A 22,320-nucleotide genomic window follows, 5' to 3' on the forward strand; every position below is an offset into this window, starting at 1 on the left:
AGCTGGTTATTTGAATTACAAGTACAACTCATTTTTGTCAACTGAGTGGATGGGGGTAACATAAAATAAAGTGTCTTACTCGAGGACAAAATGTGCCACTGGAATCAAACTCATGTCCTTATGATCATGAACTGAATACTACTAAGCTCACACACACAACAGACTTCCACACAGTTGGCATCTACTAAATTCATCCACATGGTTGGTTTGGGTCTATATTAGAAGAGGTGCTGTGTAGCAGGACTGAATCTAAAACCATGTGGTTGTAAAGTAAGCTTCTTAATCACACAGTCAGGACTGTGCCTTTATAGAATAATGTTTAAGACTCAATTAAATACCAGCAATGAGAACTCACAGCTCTATCTAGAACAGATACAGAAAATGTTTTTTAGATGGAATAAAAAAAAAATTTGAAAATATGAATTTATAATCTACACCCGTGGCTTTCAACCAGGGTCCATGTGGCTCTTGGGTGGGGTCCATATAAGATTTTGTTAAATTTATCTGCAATAAATTTGTTATACTTTCACAATTCACAAAATATATATATATTTTTTTTAATACAATTCCTAATAATATTTAATTATAAAAATATCATTTTTTAAACATTGAATTGCTGGGAGAGTCCATCCGAGTAAAATAAAAATCAAACGGGTCCATTGGTAAAAAATGATTGAGAACCGCTGATCTATGCAATAACCAACTAACAACTCAACCGTTCTTTTTCTAATTAGTGTAATTTTCTCATAACTTAGCAAAAAGAAAAATATATTTTAATCAAGTGTTCCTGAATAAGGTGCCAAATACATATTTTTTATATTCTTATTTACTTGCTTAACCCTCTAGCATTTAAACCGGCTATATCCGTCCCAAATATTCTACCTGTGTTATACTCCAACCAACCAGATCCAGCCTATCACACTTACTCTCTAATGCCATTGTAAAATATGCAACCATATCATCAAAATTTCGAAGTCACAAAATAATGCATGATTAATTGAAAGCAATGTGAATGTAGAAGCATTACATTGGACTGAATAATCTGAAAATGCTAAAGGGTTTTAAATACCACACCTGTCTTCAATGTGTTTACATGTCACTCTAAGAAAAACAACTTAAGAGCTTTGGATATTGGGGTCATTTGCTTATGTTTTGTGATCAAGCTTGTTTATTTTTCTTTTTATGTCTTACATTATTACAATTAATTGTTTATTCATGTATTACAGAGTTCCAATGATACATTTCCGACTGCAATGCACATAGCTGTTGCTGCTGAAATCCACCAGCATTTATTACCTGCCCTTCATAAATTACACGAGTCTCTCAAAAACAAATCTAATGAGTTTATGGACATTATCAAAGTAGGACGTACACACACGCAAGTAAGTTATATACCAATAATTTTATCCATGTACATTGCATGTATATATATATGATGATTGCTTCATCTTGACATATGATAACCCTCCCATTAATACACAATACAATCCCTCTGTTGATGAGCCCTCAGATGGCTTTTGAGACTAGCTCCTGACTGACTGTTTAAAACACAAGTGACAGATATTATTCATCTTTGCCCTTTAGAATCTGAATCTGAAGGAATGTTTTTATGAACTAGCATATGTCTTTTAAGTCCAGATATTGTCTTACAAGTTTTGTGATATATGGCAATTACATATATATATATATATGATAGTATTACTATCAAACAACAAAATATAGTTACGCCATATTTCTATCGTGAAACTGCCCAAAGCACCTTTTACACAAGGGCACTTTGCAAAACAAACATATATATTAGTTCTTGACCTGATATCCTTTTGCAGTTTTGCAAAACAGTCTGCAAACTTTTTTCCTTCCATTTATTTTTTCCACTTTATGGAAGTCAATATTTTCTGTTGATGTCCACTTCAGTTAATCTTGCTTCTCTCTCAGTTCTGTACTTTCTAGAAGAAAAGCCCTCACGTAACTGAGATGCGATGTCAACCCAAAATTTTTAAATGGTCATAGTCTTTTGGTGGCTATTTACATAAACAGTATATGAATCAACTATAGTTAGACATAACGCTGGAGATATATGGATCACCATACCTTACATCTGGACTCCAGTAGTTAAAAAAAAAAAACTTCAGTAAAAATAAAAATAAATAGTCCAATGGTTGAGCATCGGGAGGTAGATTGTGTTGTGGCCTAGTCTTTTCTGTGAAATCGGGAACTATGGTTGATGTGATAATCTTCAACAATGTTGCCATAATGTTTTCAATATAATTTTCATCACTTTTATTATCAAAATCTTCCTCTCACAATGAAGATCCATAAATATCAATATCAAATTTGTCCAAAGACAAATCACAGTTGTGTTCATTTATATTTTGGACATCATTAAGAGTAAAATCTTCAAAGTCAGAATTGCTACTTGCTGACACCATATCGTTGGAAACTAAGATATACACTTCTCTTCAAATGTTGAAAAAAAAGACCAAGAAGTCTAAAAAATTTCACAGTATTTTTACTTGAAAGATAAAGGCTTTGTCTTGCATTATCTCAAATCTGCGAGAATTCAATAACGTGATTTATTTAATTATTTAGTGATTTTGTAGAGGAATCAGATATTGCTAGATTTGGCTGGTTCAAACAAATAAAGGGGAATTATTTTCGGCCAGTCTAAACACGAAAGGGTTAATACCACTACCCAGAACTGTTTCCCTTGATATATGTCCCTCACCCTTAATACTGTCCTCCATTCTCACATCCTCTCCACCACTGTTTCTCACTCCCCCTGTGTTACACCTGCCCCTTTCTTCCCCACACTCTCACAACCTACTCAACTACTCATCATCCCTCTCTCTCTCATCCTTCCTCTGTCTACTATATCTCCTGTATCTGTTCTGTAACTTATTACTCCACATTTTTATTCACCTCTCAACCTTAGCCTATCTCTTGCATTTGTTGCCTATTCTTCCCTACTCATCCACTCAACACTTGTTCTTTATTATAGTCACCACCTCAACCATTCCCTATCTCTGACTCTGCCATACATTCACACATCCTTTACCCATCCACACTTCTAGTTCTTTTGCCCTGTTCACTTTTAGTCACTTTGTATTTTGAGGGTTCACAAAGACACCTTATCACTATTTTTATCTCTTCCCAGCTCCACCTGATCACTCCCACCCTCTCTTCCAAAATGCGAGTACCCATGTAGCCCCTCTGTAGCATGAAACTTGCCCTGCAACTAATTTTGAGCTGTGCATTTTTATATTTTCACACATCTTTTCTTTCTTTACTGTTTTACACCTGTTTTCCTCCCTGCTTATCAAAGGGAGGAAGGCACACACGCAAATTTTGCTGTATGATTATGTTTTTATTGTTCAAATGTTATTTTGCAGGATGCAGTACCCTTAACACTTGGACAAGAGTTTAGCGGATATGTAACCCAGTTAGCTAATGGAATTGAACGCATCAAATCAACTATGCCAAGATTATATCAGCTAGCCATAGGTTTGTTAGATATCTTTATAAATTCCAATAGCTCGAGTTGGTCTCTTTTAAAAAATTTTTTTATTAACATCATCATTCAGTAATAACTGAACATTTTGTTGTTGACTCTCTTGCAGGTAGAACATTTCATTCACCAATGGTACAGACAGAGGGACATTTTGGTCATCTTTTCATAGCTCATTGTCAAACATTCTCCTATTGGTTGATTTTTTTTCTTTTTACTTCAGTAATTTGATTGTGGCCACGCTGGAGCACCACCAAATATTGCATGTTAACTTGTTGAAGCATCCATGTATTCCTATAGAATTCCAGACTGTGGCCATGCTGGGGCACCACCAACTATTGCATGTTAACTTGATGAAGCATCCATGCATTCCTGTAGAATTCCAGTGATTTTCACATCATTATGTTATATAATTTATAGCTTTAAATGCTCAAAAGCAACATGAGTGGTTCATATTGTTTGCTTGCAAAAAGGGAGGTCTTCAATCAGTGTAGAGAGAAATGTTTGATATCTCCAAAGAGTCGAACAGTAACAATGACAGCCTAGGTAATGGAAATGATCTTAATTTGTTCTTTGTATGCAGACAATAGAGCTGAATCTAGTTGTGGAAATGAGTTACATGATGGTGATACTTCTGACAATGCAGATGCAGGATACATGTGACTTGAAAACTGATAAATCCCACATCTTATAAAGGATTTTGTAGGCCAAGGTGGACCTAGATAGACACTAACTAAAACTACGTCTGTTGATTATTTTCATAATTCTTTTTGGCTTCTGTTGGTGCTGGGTTTTTTACTTTGGGATCATCTTGTGAAGGAAACCAAAAATATATTTCACCTGCTGTATATAGTGTTTCCCAACCTATTTTCACAAAAATACTCCACTGTAACTTTCCAAAAAAATGTATGCCCCCACTGGTGGCGGGTAAAAAAATAACTTATTTTTAATATTTGATAATTATATATTTTCCTTAAAGAAATATCCACACCAGGGCACTAGAATAACACTATACTGTAGCAAACAGTCTTCACACAGTATGCTTGGCTGGAGGGATTGGTTTGGCTAGGTTGAGTATAAGTGTAGAATGTTAGCTGTGAAAAAAAGAATTTCACAATTCCATATTCCATTAAAAATAAATAAGAAAAGAGAAAAGAAAAAATTTTGGATTCCATGCCCCATGTTGGGAATCACTTGTATATGATATGTGGGACCACTTCAAAAATGTCCCAGAATTCTGTGGCAACCGTTGACACTTGAAAAACTATGAGCATTTGCCGGTTTGATTTTTGAATATGGGTACTCGTCCCTCATGCCAGTGGCATGTAAAAGTACCCACTACACTCTTAGAGTGGTTGGCATTAGGAAGGGCATCCAGCTGTTGAAACTCTGCCAGATCAAGATTGGAGCCTGGTGCAGCCATCTGGTTTGCTAGTCCTTAGTCAAATCGTCCAACTCATGCTAGCATGGAAAGCGGACATTAAATGATGATGATGTACATAAAACACACTGCATAGAGCAGTACTAGAACACATTTTCAAAAATTATTTGCCTATGTCACAAGGGTTTAAAAAAGATTATCTACTTATTAAAAGGTTAAGATCCAGGTCAGTTCTGATCAAGCATACATATGATTAAAGGAAGTTTCACTGTGACCATCGTGCCTTATGTTCCAACACAGTTTATCTAGGACTATATTATTATATAGTTATTATTAGTAGTAGTAGTAGCAACACTGATGCTGATATTAGAATAATATGTAGGTAAATTTTTATTTCTAATTTTACTTACCTTTGCTGCTACTCTTAGCAGATTTATCAAATAAAGATAGAAGCTTTCTCATAGACTCAACCATTTTTTCCTAAAGTTAGGATTAAGTTGTTTAATGAATACATAACTAGGATGGGGAAATATGTAAGATATTGATAGAGTAATCCCAAGTATTATGTAAATGCCATTAAATTTAATTTGATCATAATTTCACCAGATTCCTATAATGGTGCATGCATCTAGAAACAGCTGGTGCTAAATGAATAGCAATGACAGTTTATAGGTGATTTGAATTCACAAAAACACTCAATCTTTTCGTCATTTTCAATTATTATCTGTGTTACACTAAAGAAATTGAAAGTTAAGTGCCTTTGCAAAAGATACAGTGGCAGAGAGACAAGCCATTTAGCCTTCTTAGTGGCCCCAACAGCTAATGCTCACCCCACATAAGTGAAATACTCAAAGATAGTATTTGTTGTTTTTCTTAAGTGTACTAGTGATACAAGGGAAATCTGTACAACCAAGAATTAGTTGCAGACTTACAAGTAGCTTATCTCAATTAAGCAAGCTTCTATTTTTCCCCAAGTTAATACAGGTAATTCAGATACTGGAGATTTCTTCTTGCTCTTTAACCTTCTACTAAACATAATACATCATCATATTTTATGTCATATACTAATCAATGTCCTACAAGTTACTGCACACATTTATATTCTAGTACGTCCTTTCCGTTTTTAGCATATTCCAAATAATTTTTTTAAAGATCTATTTTCATATCTGATCCATCTTCTCTGTCCACTATTCCTGGAAGAGTTGTTGGGGTAGTTTTCAGGCCCTTCCTCCATAGGGTCCTATCAGAAGCAATCATCATTAGACTTTCCAGTTAGATTCCCAAGCACGACCAACTGAGACTATGAATATATTCCAGCCATTTCATTCTTGGTCTACCCCAAGTTCTCCTGCTGATTGGCTCAACTTGAATGATCTGTCTTGTGATTTTTTTCCTGCTACATTCTAATAATATGTCCAAATTCCTGGAGCTGTGACTTCTGAATATGGAGAAGTAACAGTTTAACCTACCTTTGCTTTGATTTCATCCAATAAGCATTTTTTAAATCTGCAATTTATTTATTTTAACAAGGTGGCACAGCTGTTGGAACTGGAATAAATACAAGAATTGGATTTGCAGAAAAAATTGCTTCTAACATTGCTGAAATTACAGGTAAAGTTTTATAAAACTAAGTTTGATTCCTTATGTTGCAAATATTTTCCATTTGTTTTCATGAAATTTGTCTACTTAAATATATTTTCAATTTTGTGAGGATTGTAATTTTTAGAAATGTAATTGGTTGTCTCAAGTAAGATATAAGCTTCTCAATTGGAGATTTCAACCAAGTGTTATATTTAGGAAATAAAAAGGCAATATTTGAAAGGACAATTTTGTATGAGTGCTTTTCGATATTTGTCAGTGATTCCAACCCGATCATGATACAGGCAGTGATTTGTGTTAACAAAATCTCTCAGTTGTGAAAACATACTTTTTGTTTACACGTTGCTACAACTTTGTTGTAGAAATGGCAGGTGTTACAACACAAACATTTTCACTATAAATAGAAAATAAATGTGTAAGGAGTGACATGTATTGATAGAAAGAAATTTGCTAAATATTCTTTATTTAAATGTACTGTACTCTTAACTTTTCCTTTCACAACAACTTTGTGTGTTACAGGTTCTATCTTTATATCATATTTTTAGGGCTTCCTTTCCAATCTGCTCCTAATAAATTTGAAGCACTTGCAGCTCATGACGCACTTGTTGAAGTACATGGAGCTTTAAATGTTGTGGCATGCAGTTTAATGAAAATTGGTAATGACCTACGCTTCCTTGCTTCTGGTCCTCGGTGTGGTTTTGGAGAATTAATTCTTCCTGAAAATGAGCCTGGAAGTAGTATCATGCCAGGTGAGTGAAATGTATATCAAATTTTTATATTAGATTTATCTTTTTGAATTCTGTGAGCTGATTTTATTAGGTAACACAAGCTCACTAGTTGTCCATTGCAGTTATTATATAGTAGCTTTAAACAAGGCTTTCATATGATTGTGACTGGTTCTGTGCTAACAGGGATTATGACGCCTGGTGCCAACAACTGATGGTTTTAAGTTCCCAATTAAAGTTTTTGTTATATCCTTAAAATGTTAGATTGCTATAACGCCCACTTTGGTATACAGTATACTTATACAACTATTTCTGACTGCCTACTATATACGCCAGTACTTCACGTACTTCTCTTTACTTGCAGTGACTAGGTTATTCCATTCATCATGTGAGAAAGGTGTACCATTATTACTAATTCCCTACATCTCCCCTTTTAAGTTTTTCTTAGGAAGTGTCATTTTATTTAGCAATATTTTTTATTCACCCCACCTCCCTTTTTTGATTTTTTTTCTTCTGTACTATTTAATATTTTTTGTGCTTGGCATCTATTTTCAAGAACTCTGTATGTTTTCTTTTCCTCTCACTTGTACACCTGGGTTCAATCACCTGTAGTGGTGTTGGTATTTGGAATGTATTGAACAACCATTCCATTGGTTCCTCCAACTTCTTAGGTTCACTCTTCACGAATCTTTTTTTTTTTTTCAGTTGGTTCATGTGTCTCTTTTGTATACCTTTTCTATTTTTTTACCCAATACATCATTTTACCTATGCATTTGGTAATCACACCATCTTCCCAACTCTGCTTTTCATTCTTGTATGCCCTCATATACACCTTCTCACCAACTTTAAAGAATCGTGCTATGTCATCCCTGGCACTTTTTCTTTTCTTGCCAGATAGCAATTTATCAAGGACAGATTTTACTTTCCTTGCAAACATCAGCTCTGCTGATGTATTCAGATTTGATATTACACAGTACACTCTAAAAAATTATTGAGCTACCTCATACGTTTTGCAAGGTTGAAACACAAAAATCAGTCCTGGTAGTATTTTAACTTTAAATGTAGAGGGACATAAGTAAATATCACAAGGCATACTAATAGTTCTGCAAAATAAGTTTCAAGAGAGTTATTCTGAATTGTTTTTGATGTTTTACACCCTAATTATTATCTTCAGTTTTGGGGCTGTGATCTATTTTCTTGGTGTCCTAGTTATGTTCTAAGAATAGAACAGGTGAAATCAAGTACTAAATTGAGCAAGTTAGATTGTGATGACAGAACTAGGACAGTATCTTACCCTGTAGCTCACTATTCAATTCTTCCCGCATCACAAAGGTCTATAGAGCTGGTTGTCTATTTTGGTTTCAGTAAAGTAAAACAAATTAAATAAATATATATGGCACAAAATTGAACTGCACTGCAAACTAACAAACAATAAACAAAACCACTTGCAGTACCAACCTTGAACTAGATAGGTTTAGTAACTTTCAAAAGTTATATGACATGCCAACCTTTTCAACTAGGTTTGCTTAAGCCAATTTAACCCTTTCGTTACTAAATTTATTTTGAGGGGTTCTGTGTTTCTTTCAATTACATTAAATATAACAAAGAATTTCATGAAATAACTTAGTTATCATTAAGCTAGTGTTAGGAACATAAATTGTGACTAAGGTTTGGTGGAAGATTTTTTATTTCATAACTTATGAAAACAAGGTGTTTGTACTACAGAGCCGGTTTCAGCCGGGTTGGTAACGAAAGGGTTAATCATTATGATTGGTTAGTATAAGGTTGAACGTGCAAGTAAACCACCAAGGAAAGCTCACAGAGATGCTGAAAACGTCATTTCAGTAGTATATGGTGCTACACCCAATAATTGTTGCTGCATCAAATACTACAAAGACAGTGGTGATGCTCTAGTTAAGAATTATAGCACAAGTGATTAGGAAGAAAACTAGCTTGGATGAGGAGTAGCACAGCTTTGTGCATCACTGACTGCATAGAGCAAGCCATTACGCCTAACATTTAATACCCTGGAGAAGGCCTTATGGTCTGATGATTGCAAAAGATATCTAGAATAACTGGATGGCTAGGAAGAGCCATGCAAGCCATGTACAGAAATGCTGTTGACATGGTGAGATTTAGTAATTGGTTTAGTGAGGTGATTAGCATGCAGGTAGGTGTTTCTCAACTCTTGGATCTTGTTTAGTATAGTTCTCCAGACTATAACAGAAGAGTTTAAGACAATGCTTAAGAGAACTCCTCTGCCTAGTTTTCATAGTTGAAGATTTATAATGGAAATATAAAAAGCAGAGCTTCAATGCCATATGCAAAATGCTGAAAAGTTGATATGGATTCCATATAGCATACCCACTGTAAACTATGGGTGCAGTGGAATCACAGACAAGCTGAAAGAGAAGAAAAACTTTGTAGCAAATGCACAATAATGGTTAGCAGTTAGAGAACCAATCAAATAACTCCTTTCAAATGTTTAAAAGACTGCTTTGAAGTTTAGTTGGTAGTTTCTGTTATGTAGGGGACCTAATTAGTAACAGAGGAGGATGTTCCAAAAGCATAGTAGCCAGAGAAAGAATCGGGTAACAAAAAATTCAGGGAGCTATTACCTCTACTGGCAACAAAGGGATTCTCTTTCCAAAGCAAATTGTATGATGCTTGTGTGTGATGTTGCATGGTAGTAAAACATAGGCATTCAATTTGGAGTATGTGCGAAGGCTGTAAAGAAATGAGACAAACTTTACACATCCATTGCATGTGTAATGTTAGTGTGAATGAACAATGAAGCACAAATAAGCTTTAAGAAAAGTTGGATGTAAGAGGATTAAGATATGATGTGCAGGAGAGAAGACTATGGTGTTGGTATGTGATACATATGAGGGATCCTGTAGAACAGTGGTACTTAACCTTTTTCATCGTCTTACTCTGCCAAGCCTTTCATTACAAATTTTGTAATGGTCTTGGGACACAAAGCGCCATGGGAGTCACAGAGCAGGAGCAAAGCACATGCAGTCATGATGCCACTAGCAATACCATAATTACATGGAATAAATTACTTTCTCCCAAACCTTCCGTAACACCCTCTCCCCCGAAACCCCATGGTTAAGAACCACTGCTGTAGAGGGAAAAGACATGGAGAAAAAGGAATTGCAAGATAATTAAACCTTAAAAGGGACACAAGTGTTAAAATGCTGTTCTGAAAAGCTGTCAAAACCATGCAGGCATGGGAAAATATGTAAAAATAATCATCATCATTGTTTTTACATTCACTTTTCTTTCATGCTGTATAGGTTGGATGGGCTTGAGACAGTATTCTATGGCCAGATGTTGTTCTTGATGCCATCAAGGCGCCATACAGTGGGATTGAACCCAAAACGAAGTTGTAGCAAAGCAAACTTTTTAAGCACACCACCACCATGTACCCACCTATTGATGCTGTGTTTTCTATTTTCAGGTAAAATCAACCCTACGCAGTGTGAAGCCATCACAATGGTGGCTGCCCAAGTTATGGGTAACCAGGTTGCAGTTACTATTGGTGGCTCAAATGGCCATTTTGAACTGAATGTTTTCAAACCTCTCATTGCACGTAATGTTCTACAATCAATTAGACTCGTTGGAGATGCATGCATTTCTTTCACTGACCATTGTGTTAAAGATATCCAACCAAACAGGAAACGCTTGCAATCCAATCTTAACGAATCCCTTATGCTAGTCACTGCCCTAAATCCCCACATTGGCTATGACAGAGCAGCAAAAATAGCCAAACTAGCTCACCAAGAAGGTACTACATTAAAAGAGGCAGCGCTAAAATTAAATTTTTTGAAGGAAGACCAATTTGATGAAATAGTTCGACCCGAAAATATGCTTGGACCAAAATGATGGAATTATTAATGTACTCTATAGCAACCTGGTTAAAAACCTTGTGAGGATAGCTCTAACTTTCCCTCCTTGACTGACTTTCATAGCCAACCTCTTTTGATAGCTGTTGAGCAACAGTTGACTACAGATGTAATCACCAAGACAGGATAAAAATCTGATACGGAAAAAAATTGTAAATAGGTTGAGAAAAAAATAATAAAACAAATGAATTTGATAGTTGACATCTTTTACCAATTTATTTATTTATAAATTCCTTAGCTATAATGGATACTGTTAATTCAATTTTTGATATTTTGAAATAAACATATGTAGAATATGTACTTGAAATAATGAAATATTTTGTTCATCATAGCAAAGTAGGGGATGTTCATAAAATAAACTTACCAATTTAATTTTGGTCTCTTACATAGGCACAAGGCTTCAATTTTGCAGTAGATTGGAAAAATATATTTTGATGTCCATGCTTTTTATAAGTGCATGAGACATGAATGAAATGATTTTAGACTTGGGTTGCCTGAACTTCACTCTACGGCACTTGTTACAATTGTAATTCTTAAATGACTTGGATTTTTTTTCCCCTAGACACAGAAGCTTCATATTTGAAAGGAAGGCAGAGGCCATTTCACCTCATAGAAATGGAGTTTCAAAAGCAAGTCACAGACTTGGGCTTGCTACGGGCTTACCTTGTGTGCTACTTAAATTGAATTCTAACTGAGGCACAAGGCTGATTGTTCAAAGAGAGGAAATGTGTAACTGAATTGACACCCGTGTATTACCAGTATTTATTTACCACAATGGGATGGGTAAACATTTGAACCAAATGAGTTTTAAAAACACTGAAATGTATTTAACCCTATTTATCTCAACCGTCTTTAAACATCAGGTAAAGTGAGCCAGTGAGAGAGTCTCTACACGTCACTCAATCTGCTAAAATTAGCAACCCAAATTTCTTATATCACAGCCTACCATCTAACAAAAACTGGAAGAACATAGATAATGTAATCTTAGATTAGCATCTAAAAAGACAGGATGGTCATGGCTGGAATGCCTTTGATCATAGGTCTGCTAGATTAGGGTTAAACAATAAGAACAATTATCATATATATCAATATAAAAGTTAGAGAAACATTTCAGATGAAGAGAAGGAATTAAATATTTATAAACTGAATAAGATATTTTTACTTATTTTCAGTCTGAGCAGCTCAATATGACTGACTAGTAGAAGTAATTTTTAAAACTGAGGCTGATGAAAAACCCTGAGAACTGATAGTGAAGAAGCAAACCATTCTCACTGTAACTGAAACTAATTTATCCTACAGGTCAACCATGTGTCTCCATTAATTTTTTTTCAATGAAAGACAACATGTTAGGAAATATAAAGTAGGACTGTTATTTACTAATTTGTTTACAAGAGAATTAGTATGGGGGAAGGGGCAGTAAAATGTCAGAACTACGTGTGAAGAGAGTTCATGTGCAAGAAAAGTATCCTACAATGAGATTTACGTGACTTCAGCTTCCATGTCTTCCTCCTCCTCATCTTCTTCACTCGAAGTAATATCTGGTTCATCACATTGAGACTGGCATTTTATACATTTGCAATTAAAGAGGTAATTATCCCTGGAAATAAAAATTGAATTAAATTTCTTTTTACTCATTTAAAATAAAAAATTTTCTTTTGTTAGATTTCTTTTAACCGTTTAGCATTTGGGTTTATTTTGCCAAATGTATTGCTTATTTACATTGTTTTAAATTCATCATGTATCTCATAGCCTTCAAATTTTGATGATGTGATTGTACATTTTGAGAATGACATTGTAGGATGGGTATGAGAGTCCAGATCTGGCTGGTTTGAACATGAAACATTTGAGCTGGATATGGATGGTTTAAATGCTAAAGGGTTAACAATGTTAAATTATTTCTTTCTTTTGAAAAAAAAAAACCCTATAATATTTGTAAATGTAAAAGTAGTGGAGAAACAAAGAATGTTATACTTGTGGGATTTAAGTTCCTTACAATATTTAGTTATATATATATTTATATAAATAAGGATAAGATCGTTAATTTAATTATCAATCTTATCAAGTGACCAGCATGGGAATAAAAGCCTTCAAAAGTAATAATTATTATTAAAATTATAATTTAGGGTATCTAAGAGATACCTCCACGCTGGAAATAGCAGCCAAAACTTGACTCTGCCTTTATTATATATATATATATATATATACTGTTGCATAGTGTACCATAATCCAGGAATTGAAACTGCAATCATCGAAGGGTGTTGCATTGATGATTGCAGTTACAATGATGATGATGACAGCAACGATGACGATTCATTTTTATTATGGTACACTATGCAACTGTACAGAGAATGTCGATTTGATAAAGGGAGTGAGCTAATAATAGTACAGCACAAACATTTGATCACTATGAACAAATTTGTGCTAGTTGTTCAGCAAAAAGTTGTGGCACCTCATCTGATTTCATCTGATGTTTACAACAGGAGAGTCTACTTATACATACATACACACACACACAAGGTACTCCATCAGTTACAAAAATGAGGATTCTGGTTGATCCAATAACTGGAACAGCCTGCTCATGAAATTAACATTCAAGAGGCTGAGCACTCGACAGACATGCAACATGCAAAAGGCTGAGCACTACCCTTAACATAGTTCTCAGGGAGAATTACAGGTACAACTCATATTTCGCCAGCTGAGTGAACTGGAGCAACAGGAAATAAAGTGTCTTACTCAAGAGCACAATGTGCTGCCTGGAATCAAACTTACAACCTTATGATCATAAGCCAAATACCTTAACCACTAAGCCACATGCCTTCACACACATATATTCCCCAGCCAGGTAAACTGCAACAAACAGAATTATGGATTCCAAAGATAAAGAAGCAATTATACTTGGATAAGAAACCCACTTATTACCTAGTAGTCTTATTACTATCTTATTCACTTTTCTCTCTCTCACACATCTAAAGAGTACAAGTATATAAATGTGCTTTAATATGGGCAGTAGCACCCCCTTCAGGTTGTGAGTTCAAAAAAGGATCTTGTCAAACGGCATTTGACATTTAAAAAGGGACATGATTTTTCTTGGAAATAAAATACTTAAATCGATTATATTTTAAGCACATTTTCAAAAAAATTTCAATTTTCTATTGGGGTGAGAATGTGTAGGACATTTGTCATAGGCAAGTAGAAACATGATTGATGATGCACCAAGGTCCAACATAATTTCATTACTTAAGTCCTTGCCTTTAGTAATTTCCATAAAAATCTCTCCATGCAAGATGGGAAAATAGAGATAGTAAACTAAGCAAAACTAGCTTCTGTTTAGACCCCCACACACACACATGAGGAACAAGCATGGCATGTGGTAAGAAGCATGCTTCCCAGTACATGATTCTGCATGGCACCTAGGGCAAGTGTCTTCTATAACCTCAGACCAACCAAAACCTTGTAAGTGGATTTGGTAGATGGAAATTGAAGAAGCCTGTGGTATGTATGTATACATGTGTGTGTGTGTGTTTGTCACACACACCCACTACTTGACAACCAGTGTTGGTGTGTTTACATTCCCATAACTTAACAGTTTGGCAAAAGACACTGATAGAATAAATACAAGGCTTAAAAATAAAAATACTGGGGGTCGATTAGTTCAACTAAAATTCTTCGAGACAGTGCCCCAGAATGGCCAGTTTAATGACTGAAACAGATAAAAGATGAGTGACATTGTAAAATGTCATTTGGTAAAAGGGGACACTTAGCTTTTATGTTGGGAACTACAGATTACAACAAACTTTTTTTTATAGAAAAGGACTAAAAGCATATACAATGAAAGGTACCTTAAATGCTTCTGTCTGCTATGACGACTTCTTTCCAACATGCATCCATCCAAATAACTGATACAGATCTCCTGAAGAAGAAAAAATATATATATATTTATAATCATTTAGCGTCGAATATCTTGCTGTTGTATCATAACCATGACAATTGCTTCTAACATGAAGAAAACATGATATTGTGGAAATAAATATATTTTAACAGTTTGACACTGACCTGACAATGTTTCATCAAACTGAAGAGTATAGGACGAGAGAGTGGCTGTGATAGAATATAAGTTAGACTGCACAATTAAAAATATGTTTGTAGTTCACAATCCTAAGATTTAAATCCTATCATAGTAGGCTTAGCTCTCTGTTCCATCAAGATTCATCATTTTAACATTCATTTCTCTATGTTTGTATGGGTTGAACGGAGTTTGAGGCAGATTTTCTATGGCCAAATCTACCTTCCTCTAGCCATCTGCTACCTGCTTCAAAGCAAGGTAACATTTCTCTGGCCAGAATATTGGAAATGAATGATATTCATTAACAACAATCACATGATGTCATATACACACACACATGTATATGATGATTTTTTTTGGTTTCTACCTACCAAATCCTGTGACAAGGCTTTGGTTAGCCCAAGACTATAGTAGAAAACACTTGCCCAATGAGTCGCTCAGTGGGACTGAACCCAAGACTATGTAATTGGGAAGCAAGTTTCTTAACCACACAGCCACATCTGCATTCAGAAAATAATACCAAAAATACATCAAGAAAATGCAGATTAGCTAAAAACTTATTGCGTTTTTTTTTTTAAATGAACAAAATACTTGGCGTTTATTGAAAACATTCAGTTAATGCTGCTAAAACTCCATTATTTGTGTCTTGTTTGTTGCTAGGACAGCCATGAGAGTGCCCTGGTCAGTCTTCTACCAGTTGTTTCCGCGATGTGAAAGCACCCATTCCCAGTTTTCTTTCAGTTGCTAATTAGGCATGCAGAAGAAATATAATTTGATTACACAGGTGTTATGTCAGGATTTGTCTCGGATTATCATCTGCAAGGGATGTACTTATAACTGTTCCAAAAAGATTTCTAGGATTAAAAAATAAATCCCTGCTCTGACAGTTTTCTCTTGTGGCCCCAAATGGAGAGATTAATCTCCTTTTAGCAAGAATCATTTGTATATAATCGGCAGAAGCAAACACAATGTTGGCTCAAGCCAGTGAAGAAGCCCCAACTTAGTTTGTTCATCCTGCTAAAAAGAGCACCCAAATCTTTTTTAAACTACACCCTACTTAGAAGAGGGAAGAACACATTAGATAATGTAGTCTTAGATAAATTGAAAAATATGTGATTGTTGTGGTTGGAATGCCTAGGACTGCTTGATGTACATTGACCCAAATCAAAGAAAAAAACCTATTTCATACATTTGATACCCAATCAGTCAATTGCATTCAGTTTTTTCTCCTATGCTAACTTATTGTCACATACCATTTTAATTATATAACATTTCATTTAACTACCTGTTTAGATTCCATATTGGAAATTTCCAAAGTTGCAACAGCAGCCTGTCAACAGAGGACGTGAATTGGATAAAAAGAAAAACCAAAAAAAGACATTTACATGAAAACAAATAAAAATACATGTTATGGAAAGTGCATTCTCACCTCTCCTGGTACAATATCTTCTAAAGCCACCACTCTTAATTTATGGCAATTGTGAGGGAACTGAACTTCTGCATTAGGCACACAGCTGTGATTACCTGTGTATTGTAAAAAAAATGAACATTATAACAACATGATGTCTGTGAGGTTACAGCTGTTGACCAAAGGGTCATGAGTTCAAAGCTTACTTCAGTTAGTTATGCCTTGGAGCACTGCAATAGCTAAATTGTCTTGTAATACTTAGCTTAGTCAATCAGCTAACAGGTTCCATTTCTAGCTTAAAAAAAAAAAGTGGTTAGCAATAGATGTCTTTAGTAGTAAAAGCTCTAGCAGCAGGTGGATGTTCAAATTAGCAAACATCTCATTCAGTGGGTAGTCAAAACTACAGGGCATAACAACCTTGCCTTACATGAATCCCAAACTGAGCAAGCTCAGGTTGGCAGTATTTGGAATGGGCTCCTATCTGGGGTTACAGATTCTCCCTCATCTTGATCAAGAATTTCTGGGCCAGTATCTGGCATAGCCTGTCCCAGGACTATGTTCAATGAAGAGGAGAGGTGGACAGAAAGCTGGCAACCAAACCTTCAGTGTTCAAATCACTATACAAGCAGCAAAGTGGGAGGAACTTAGTATGAAAATTGTACTTAAAACAGTTCATGTTGAAAAGGAATGCTTGTCTTGCTATGATTATAGCCACAAATGAAGCTATTGTGGTAAGCATTTGACATAATAATTTTTAATTCCAGAGCAGAATTCTGATTACTTTGTAAAAAATTAAATAATTTCATAACTTGACAAAGGTAATATAAAATTTGGTCAAGAGAAATGAAGATATATTAGGAGCAACAACAATTCTTAGAATAAAAGAAATTCAACTGAATACTTACAACAACTTTGCATTGAGTAAAGACCAGATCCTTCACAGTTCAAGAATGTTCCGGATTCTACAAGATAAAATATTAATAAGGTCTTATATTGATTTTTTATTTACGTGCCCTTTTCACGCCTAGCCAGGCTCATGGGCCCGGTTTCCTGGTTTCTATGGCATATGTGTTCCCCCCAGCTGGACGGGACGCCAGTCCATCACAGTGTTTGTTACTCAAGAAACAGGAAGAAAGAGTGAGAGAAAGTTTGGGCGAAAGAGTACACCATGAGTCGCCACCCCCCACCCCCTGCCAGAGCTTCATGGAGCTTTAGGTGTTTTCGCTCAATAAACACTCACAACGCCTGGTCTGGGAATCGAAACCGCAATCCTACGACTACGAGTCCGCTGCCCTAACCACTGGGCTATTGCGCCTCCACCTAGTCATATATAGGTAACAAAAAATTATTTACAAACCTGTACTCATAAACCCAATATTTAACTCTAGACTCAACAGTGTTAAATGTATGAAAGAGAAGGATCTTCCCTTGTGTAGGTTACTAGTCTACTACAGATAACATTTGTACAAGATTTGGTATTTATTCCCAACAGTTAGAGAAGCTGAAGAACAGGCAGTTGTAAGTTAGATAAAAGCAGAGTATCACAAGTACAAAATAGCTAAATTGATTGGATAAAGAATTAGTTTGTTGGTTGTGAAACTATTTGAAACCTAAATGTTCTCTTATGATTTTGGACAGAACACCACCAAATTAATTTGTTTACCATTATAAGAGTTAACAGCAATGCTAAGTAAGAAACAAAAACCAGCTGTACATACCTCTTTCCAAGTCAACATAAAGCTGGTCTATGAAACTGTCGATACTAATCCGTTCATCTGGATGAAGGTCCATAGCATCACAATTTTGACACCACACACTAATAGAACTAAGAAAAAATAACCGTTCTTTACTGATATGAAAAATATCAATGCTCATATACACTCTTTCTCTCTCTTTCTCAGAGACTATGTAATAATGTAAGTAGCAGTCAATACTGACGTATCACAATACACAACTTGCTGAATACATAACTAGTTTTGGCTGTAATTACCAGATGATGTGAAGGTGAACAATTTTAACTCAGTGGATAGAATTATAGATTCCTCATAGTTTATTTAAAGTGGGCTGGCAACCTAACATAGAATTTAGCCACAGAGAGTAAATTAATAAATATTTTGTGTTGTTTCAATCATAGGGAAAAATTCAAGAATCTTACAATTGTGTTGTAGAATGAATTCATAGGAATTGTTTAAGATTTGTAGTTAGACACGAAATTTGTGATAGTAGTATTTAGGAAGCTATCTATAATTTTAATTACTGATTTGGATAATACAAATGTACTATAGCATATATCTTACTTAGTAGTACAAGTTGAGTTTTTTCTCAGCCATCACAGCAGCTGGTACTCAAATACACTAACCAAATATAAATATGTTTTTGTTTTTTCTAATATCTCCATGGGCTTGAAACTGAGATTGACCTGACCAGTTTCAATCCTAGTGGGGATTCTCTTCAAAGAGACAAAGCAAAGTGTGAGGTACCCAAAGAGAATACCAATTAAGATTAAAACCAGTCAGGTCTACCTTTCATTTTACTGTCTGCAGAGAGATAACAAAAAAATTATTTATTTATATTTACTCAGAATACTTGAGTACGCATTGCAGTCATGTTTAAAAAACCTTATATTGCTAGTATACTCTTTACTACATTTCCATTGTAAAATATTTTGGTTTTCTTTGTAGATCAAAGTGTAGCTGTATGAACATGTATGTAGCACACCCCTTTATGATACAAAATATGCTTCAAATGCGTTCTATCCTGTTGTAATGTCAGTTATAATAGTGTTCAGGTCGGGTGTGGGGGCATGTGCCATTGCAGCGCATTGCTGCATCAACCATTTGTTGGTACTTGTGTGGGTTGTCCTGTGCAACCCTCTGAGCAGTGTCCCAGTCAGTCCCCAGCTCTGTGACATACTTCCCCATTCGCTGTGAGCATGAGGCATGTGGCCAACCAACACAAGCCATCACCCCAGGCAGATCCTCAGAAAAGAGAACATGGTACACAGGATCTAACTCAGAAAATTGAGCAGTCTGATCAAACAATTTGAGCTGACTCTCCCGAATCATACAAGTAAGATTCAGATGATGGTATCAATAGTAATTAACCATCAACATTCTAGATGAATTGTCAACCTCTAGACCTATGTGTTATATACAATCAAGTATAATTTTTTTTTTTTATATTTTATTCTAAAATATTCCCCTCACATCCAGAAGTAAAAATGCAATATTTACCTAGTACCAATTCCTTGACCATTACGACCAATGAGAGCAAACAAGGATTGAAACCCTTCATAAGTGAACCACTGGAAAATTGAAAATAATTGCTTTTTTAGTCAATTTGCTTCCTTCCAATAAAAATACACACACACACATAAAGAATTTGTAATATCAATTGCTACCAAAGGCACATTTAAGCGAGGAATACAGTTGAATAATTCAACCACAATGTTTGACTGGTACTTTTTCTATCAACCATTAATATAAGTTGGCTTGTCTAGGATTCAAACCAAAACTATTTGCACCCTAATTAAGGAGCATACTCCTCAACAATTGTCTATGCAATAAAATATGTTAAATTAAATCAACCAAAAAAGAAAAAAAGTATAATAAATTTCAAAAATGTAATTATTTAAAGTTTTAATTCTGAAATGAGAAAAATATAAAACTTTAATATTATCATTGTTTTCTTAAGAAAACAATGATAATATTTTTCAAATAATTCATCATACAATTTTTAAAGCTAACAATTATAAATACAATAAATATTTAATAATAATCTAACATTATAAAGGCAAAAATTACTACATGGATATAATATTGAATTACCAACATATAATCCCTAAGTTTCCAATCAAAAGAAGAGCAGTGTTTGAAATTCCTCAGCTTAGCTAGCTGTTGGAAATCCTGGGGAAATTACAACAAACAGGTACCCTATTCAGATGTTTTTTTTTTTTTTGTTTAACTGTACAATACAAAGTATTAGCCTGTGCAAGGTACCAGTTAATAAGTTTGGCAGCTGTGAGAATTTGAAGTTCCTGTTTGCAAATTAGTGCAGATTATAAGAGGCTCTGATTCCAGACCACCCGTATAGAGTATGTCGGTGTTGTATCTGTGCTGCCTTTAGTAAATAGGAAAACAGTTAACTGAATAACTAACATGCAACAAACATTAATAATAGAATCCTAGTACTACATACCTGTGGGATGTGCTCATCATACAAACTTAACATAACCATTGACCTGAATGTTTCTAGCTGCTCCTGCATAAGAGAAAACATGTGAGTGGTAGATGTGTAGTCAACAAATGTTGTCCACAAAATTTGGACTTAAGATGTAACAGGAGAGTTAACTAAATACATTTTTTTTTTTTTATTATCAGAAAGTCCCAAATGAGGTGAGAAGCTACTTAGTGTAAGAGTCTATGAAGAAGGAAAAATGAATTTATTTCAGACTTGAAAAAGTTCAGGTCAAAAGAAAGAAAGCAAATAGATGGAAGAGCGTTCAAAAGCCTAGTAGTTCGAGGGGGAAAAGCTATGACTTCCTTATTCATAGACTTCCTTATTCATAGAAGCACAACAGTATTTGGATGAAGACACTGAGTTTCGAGTCAGGTGAGATGGCACAAAGTGATCTAGAACTAAGAGAGAAAGTTCATCAGAGCATTTCCAGTGGCAATAACAATAGAAAAGACCAGGACTGCTGACGTCATTGATGTGATAAGGGCTGCAGAGTTAAGCAAGAGAGGGACCAATATAGTTAGAGACTCGTTTCTGAACCCAGTCGAGAAGATCCAAATGACAAGATGGTGCACCTGTCCAAATATGACAACAGTATTCCAGACAAGGATGAATTATGGACTTGTAAAGTTACAAAATGGCCTCAGATTTGAGGTAGTCCTTTGACCTATACAATGACCCAACCTCATGGGAAACAGGCCTATGAATTGACAATATGTAAGAACCCTAAGAAAGATCAGGTGAGAAAGTACCTAATAAAAATGTTTACATAAAGAAAGATCAGAGCAATATGTTTATAAGTAAGAAAGATATCTGGAAAGGGGAGAGTCACAGGATTTTAGGGTTCTCACATGGAAACAAAGAAATAGTAAAGACTTCAGATAGAGAGTCAAACATTTTACAGTTTTCTTTCCACAGTAGTTCTACAATAATCTAGGACATCTCTTTGAACCCTTTTATATAAAGCATGACAAACTTCCTTACACACTGAACTAGAAAGTTAGGTACAGTATTGAAGGATTCACCATTTGCTCTTGAGAACACTGTATTTAGATTAGCTTTAGGGATTTAGAGAAGAATATAGGACCTGAACTCTGCATTACACACTAAACATTTGTTGGTCAAATAGTGGTTCTATAACAATGATTTCAGTGAAGAATTTAGTGTGAGGGTAGGTGTTCATCAAGGTTCAATCCCCTGTCCACTCCTGCTCATCATAGTCTTACAGGCCATCACAGAGGAGTTTAAGACTTGATATATATGTATACGTATATTAAGTTTAAAAAAGTAAAAATTAAGATAAATAATAAAGGAAATATAGAAATTGTTTATTTACTTTGAACTGTGGGCCCAGCAACTTGTGCATAATCTGTTCTTCTTCATTCACAGTTGAGTTAGTAAACTGAGAAAATGCTTTCAATACTGCTTCAGGGTCATTAGACTGTATGAAATTTTAGTTAAAAAGAAAATAATATAATTATAAAATAATAATTAC

The 22,320-nt window shown here is 34.9% G+C and overlaps 2 protein-coding genes across 3 annotated transcripts in view; one reads left to right on the forward strand and one right to left on the reverse strand.

The window, feature by feature from the left end:
• LOC115218800 (fumarate hydratase, mitochondrial) overlaps positions 1-11,319 on the forward strand; it is a 54,761-nt gene extending 43,442 nt beyond the window's left edge. For both annotated transcript variants that reach the window (XM_029788735.2, XM_029788734.2), the window contains exons 5-9: positions 1,227-1,382; positions 3,390-3,501; positions 6,417-6,497; positions 7,031-7,234; positions 10,674-11,319. In XM_029788735.2, the coding sequence (XP_029644595.1) occupies positions 1,227-1,382; positions 3,390-3,501; positions 6,417-6,497; positions 7,031-7,234; positions 10,674-11,098 (978 nt within the window). In that variant the 3' untranslated portion in view covers positions 11,099-11,319. The remainder of the gene's footprint in view (positions 1-1,226; positions 1,383-3,389; positions 3,502-6,416; positions 6,498-7,030; positions 7,235-10,673) is intronic.
• A 67-nt stretch (positions 11,320-11,386) lies between these two features.
• The window catches only part of LOC115218802 (SET and MYND domain-containing protein 5), a 29,738-nt gene continuing 18,804 nt past the window's right edge, over positions 11,387-22,320 (reverse strand). The window contains exons 5-12 of the mRNA XM_029788736.2: positions 22,162-22,266; positions 20,787-20,849; positions 19,823-19,893; positions 18,308-18,414; positions 17,495-17,551; positions 16,611-16,705; positions 14,958-15,028; positions 11,387-12,715 (exon numbers count right to left, since the gene is read on the reverse strand). Of these exons, the coding sequence (XP_029644596.1) occupies positions 12,598-12,715; positions 14,958-15,028; positions 16,611-16,705; positions 17,495-17,551; positions 18,308-18,414; positions 19,823-19,893; positions 20,787-20,849; positions 22,162-22,266 (687 nt within the window). The 3' untranslated portion in view covers positions 11,387-12,597. The remainder of the gene's footprint in view (positions 12,716-14,957; positions 15,029-16,610; positions 16,706-17,494; positions 17,552-18,307; positions 18,415-19,822; positions 19,894-20,786; positions 20,850-22,161; positions 22,267-22,320) is intronic.

Source organism: Octopus sinensis, linkage group LG14 (assembly GCF_006345805.1).
Source record: "Octopus sinensis linkage group LG14, ASM634580v1, whole genome shotgun sequence".
NCBI classification, from domain to species: Eukaryota; Metazoa; Mollusca; class Cephalopoda; order Octopoda; family Octopodidae; genus Octopus; species Octopus sinensis.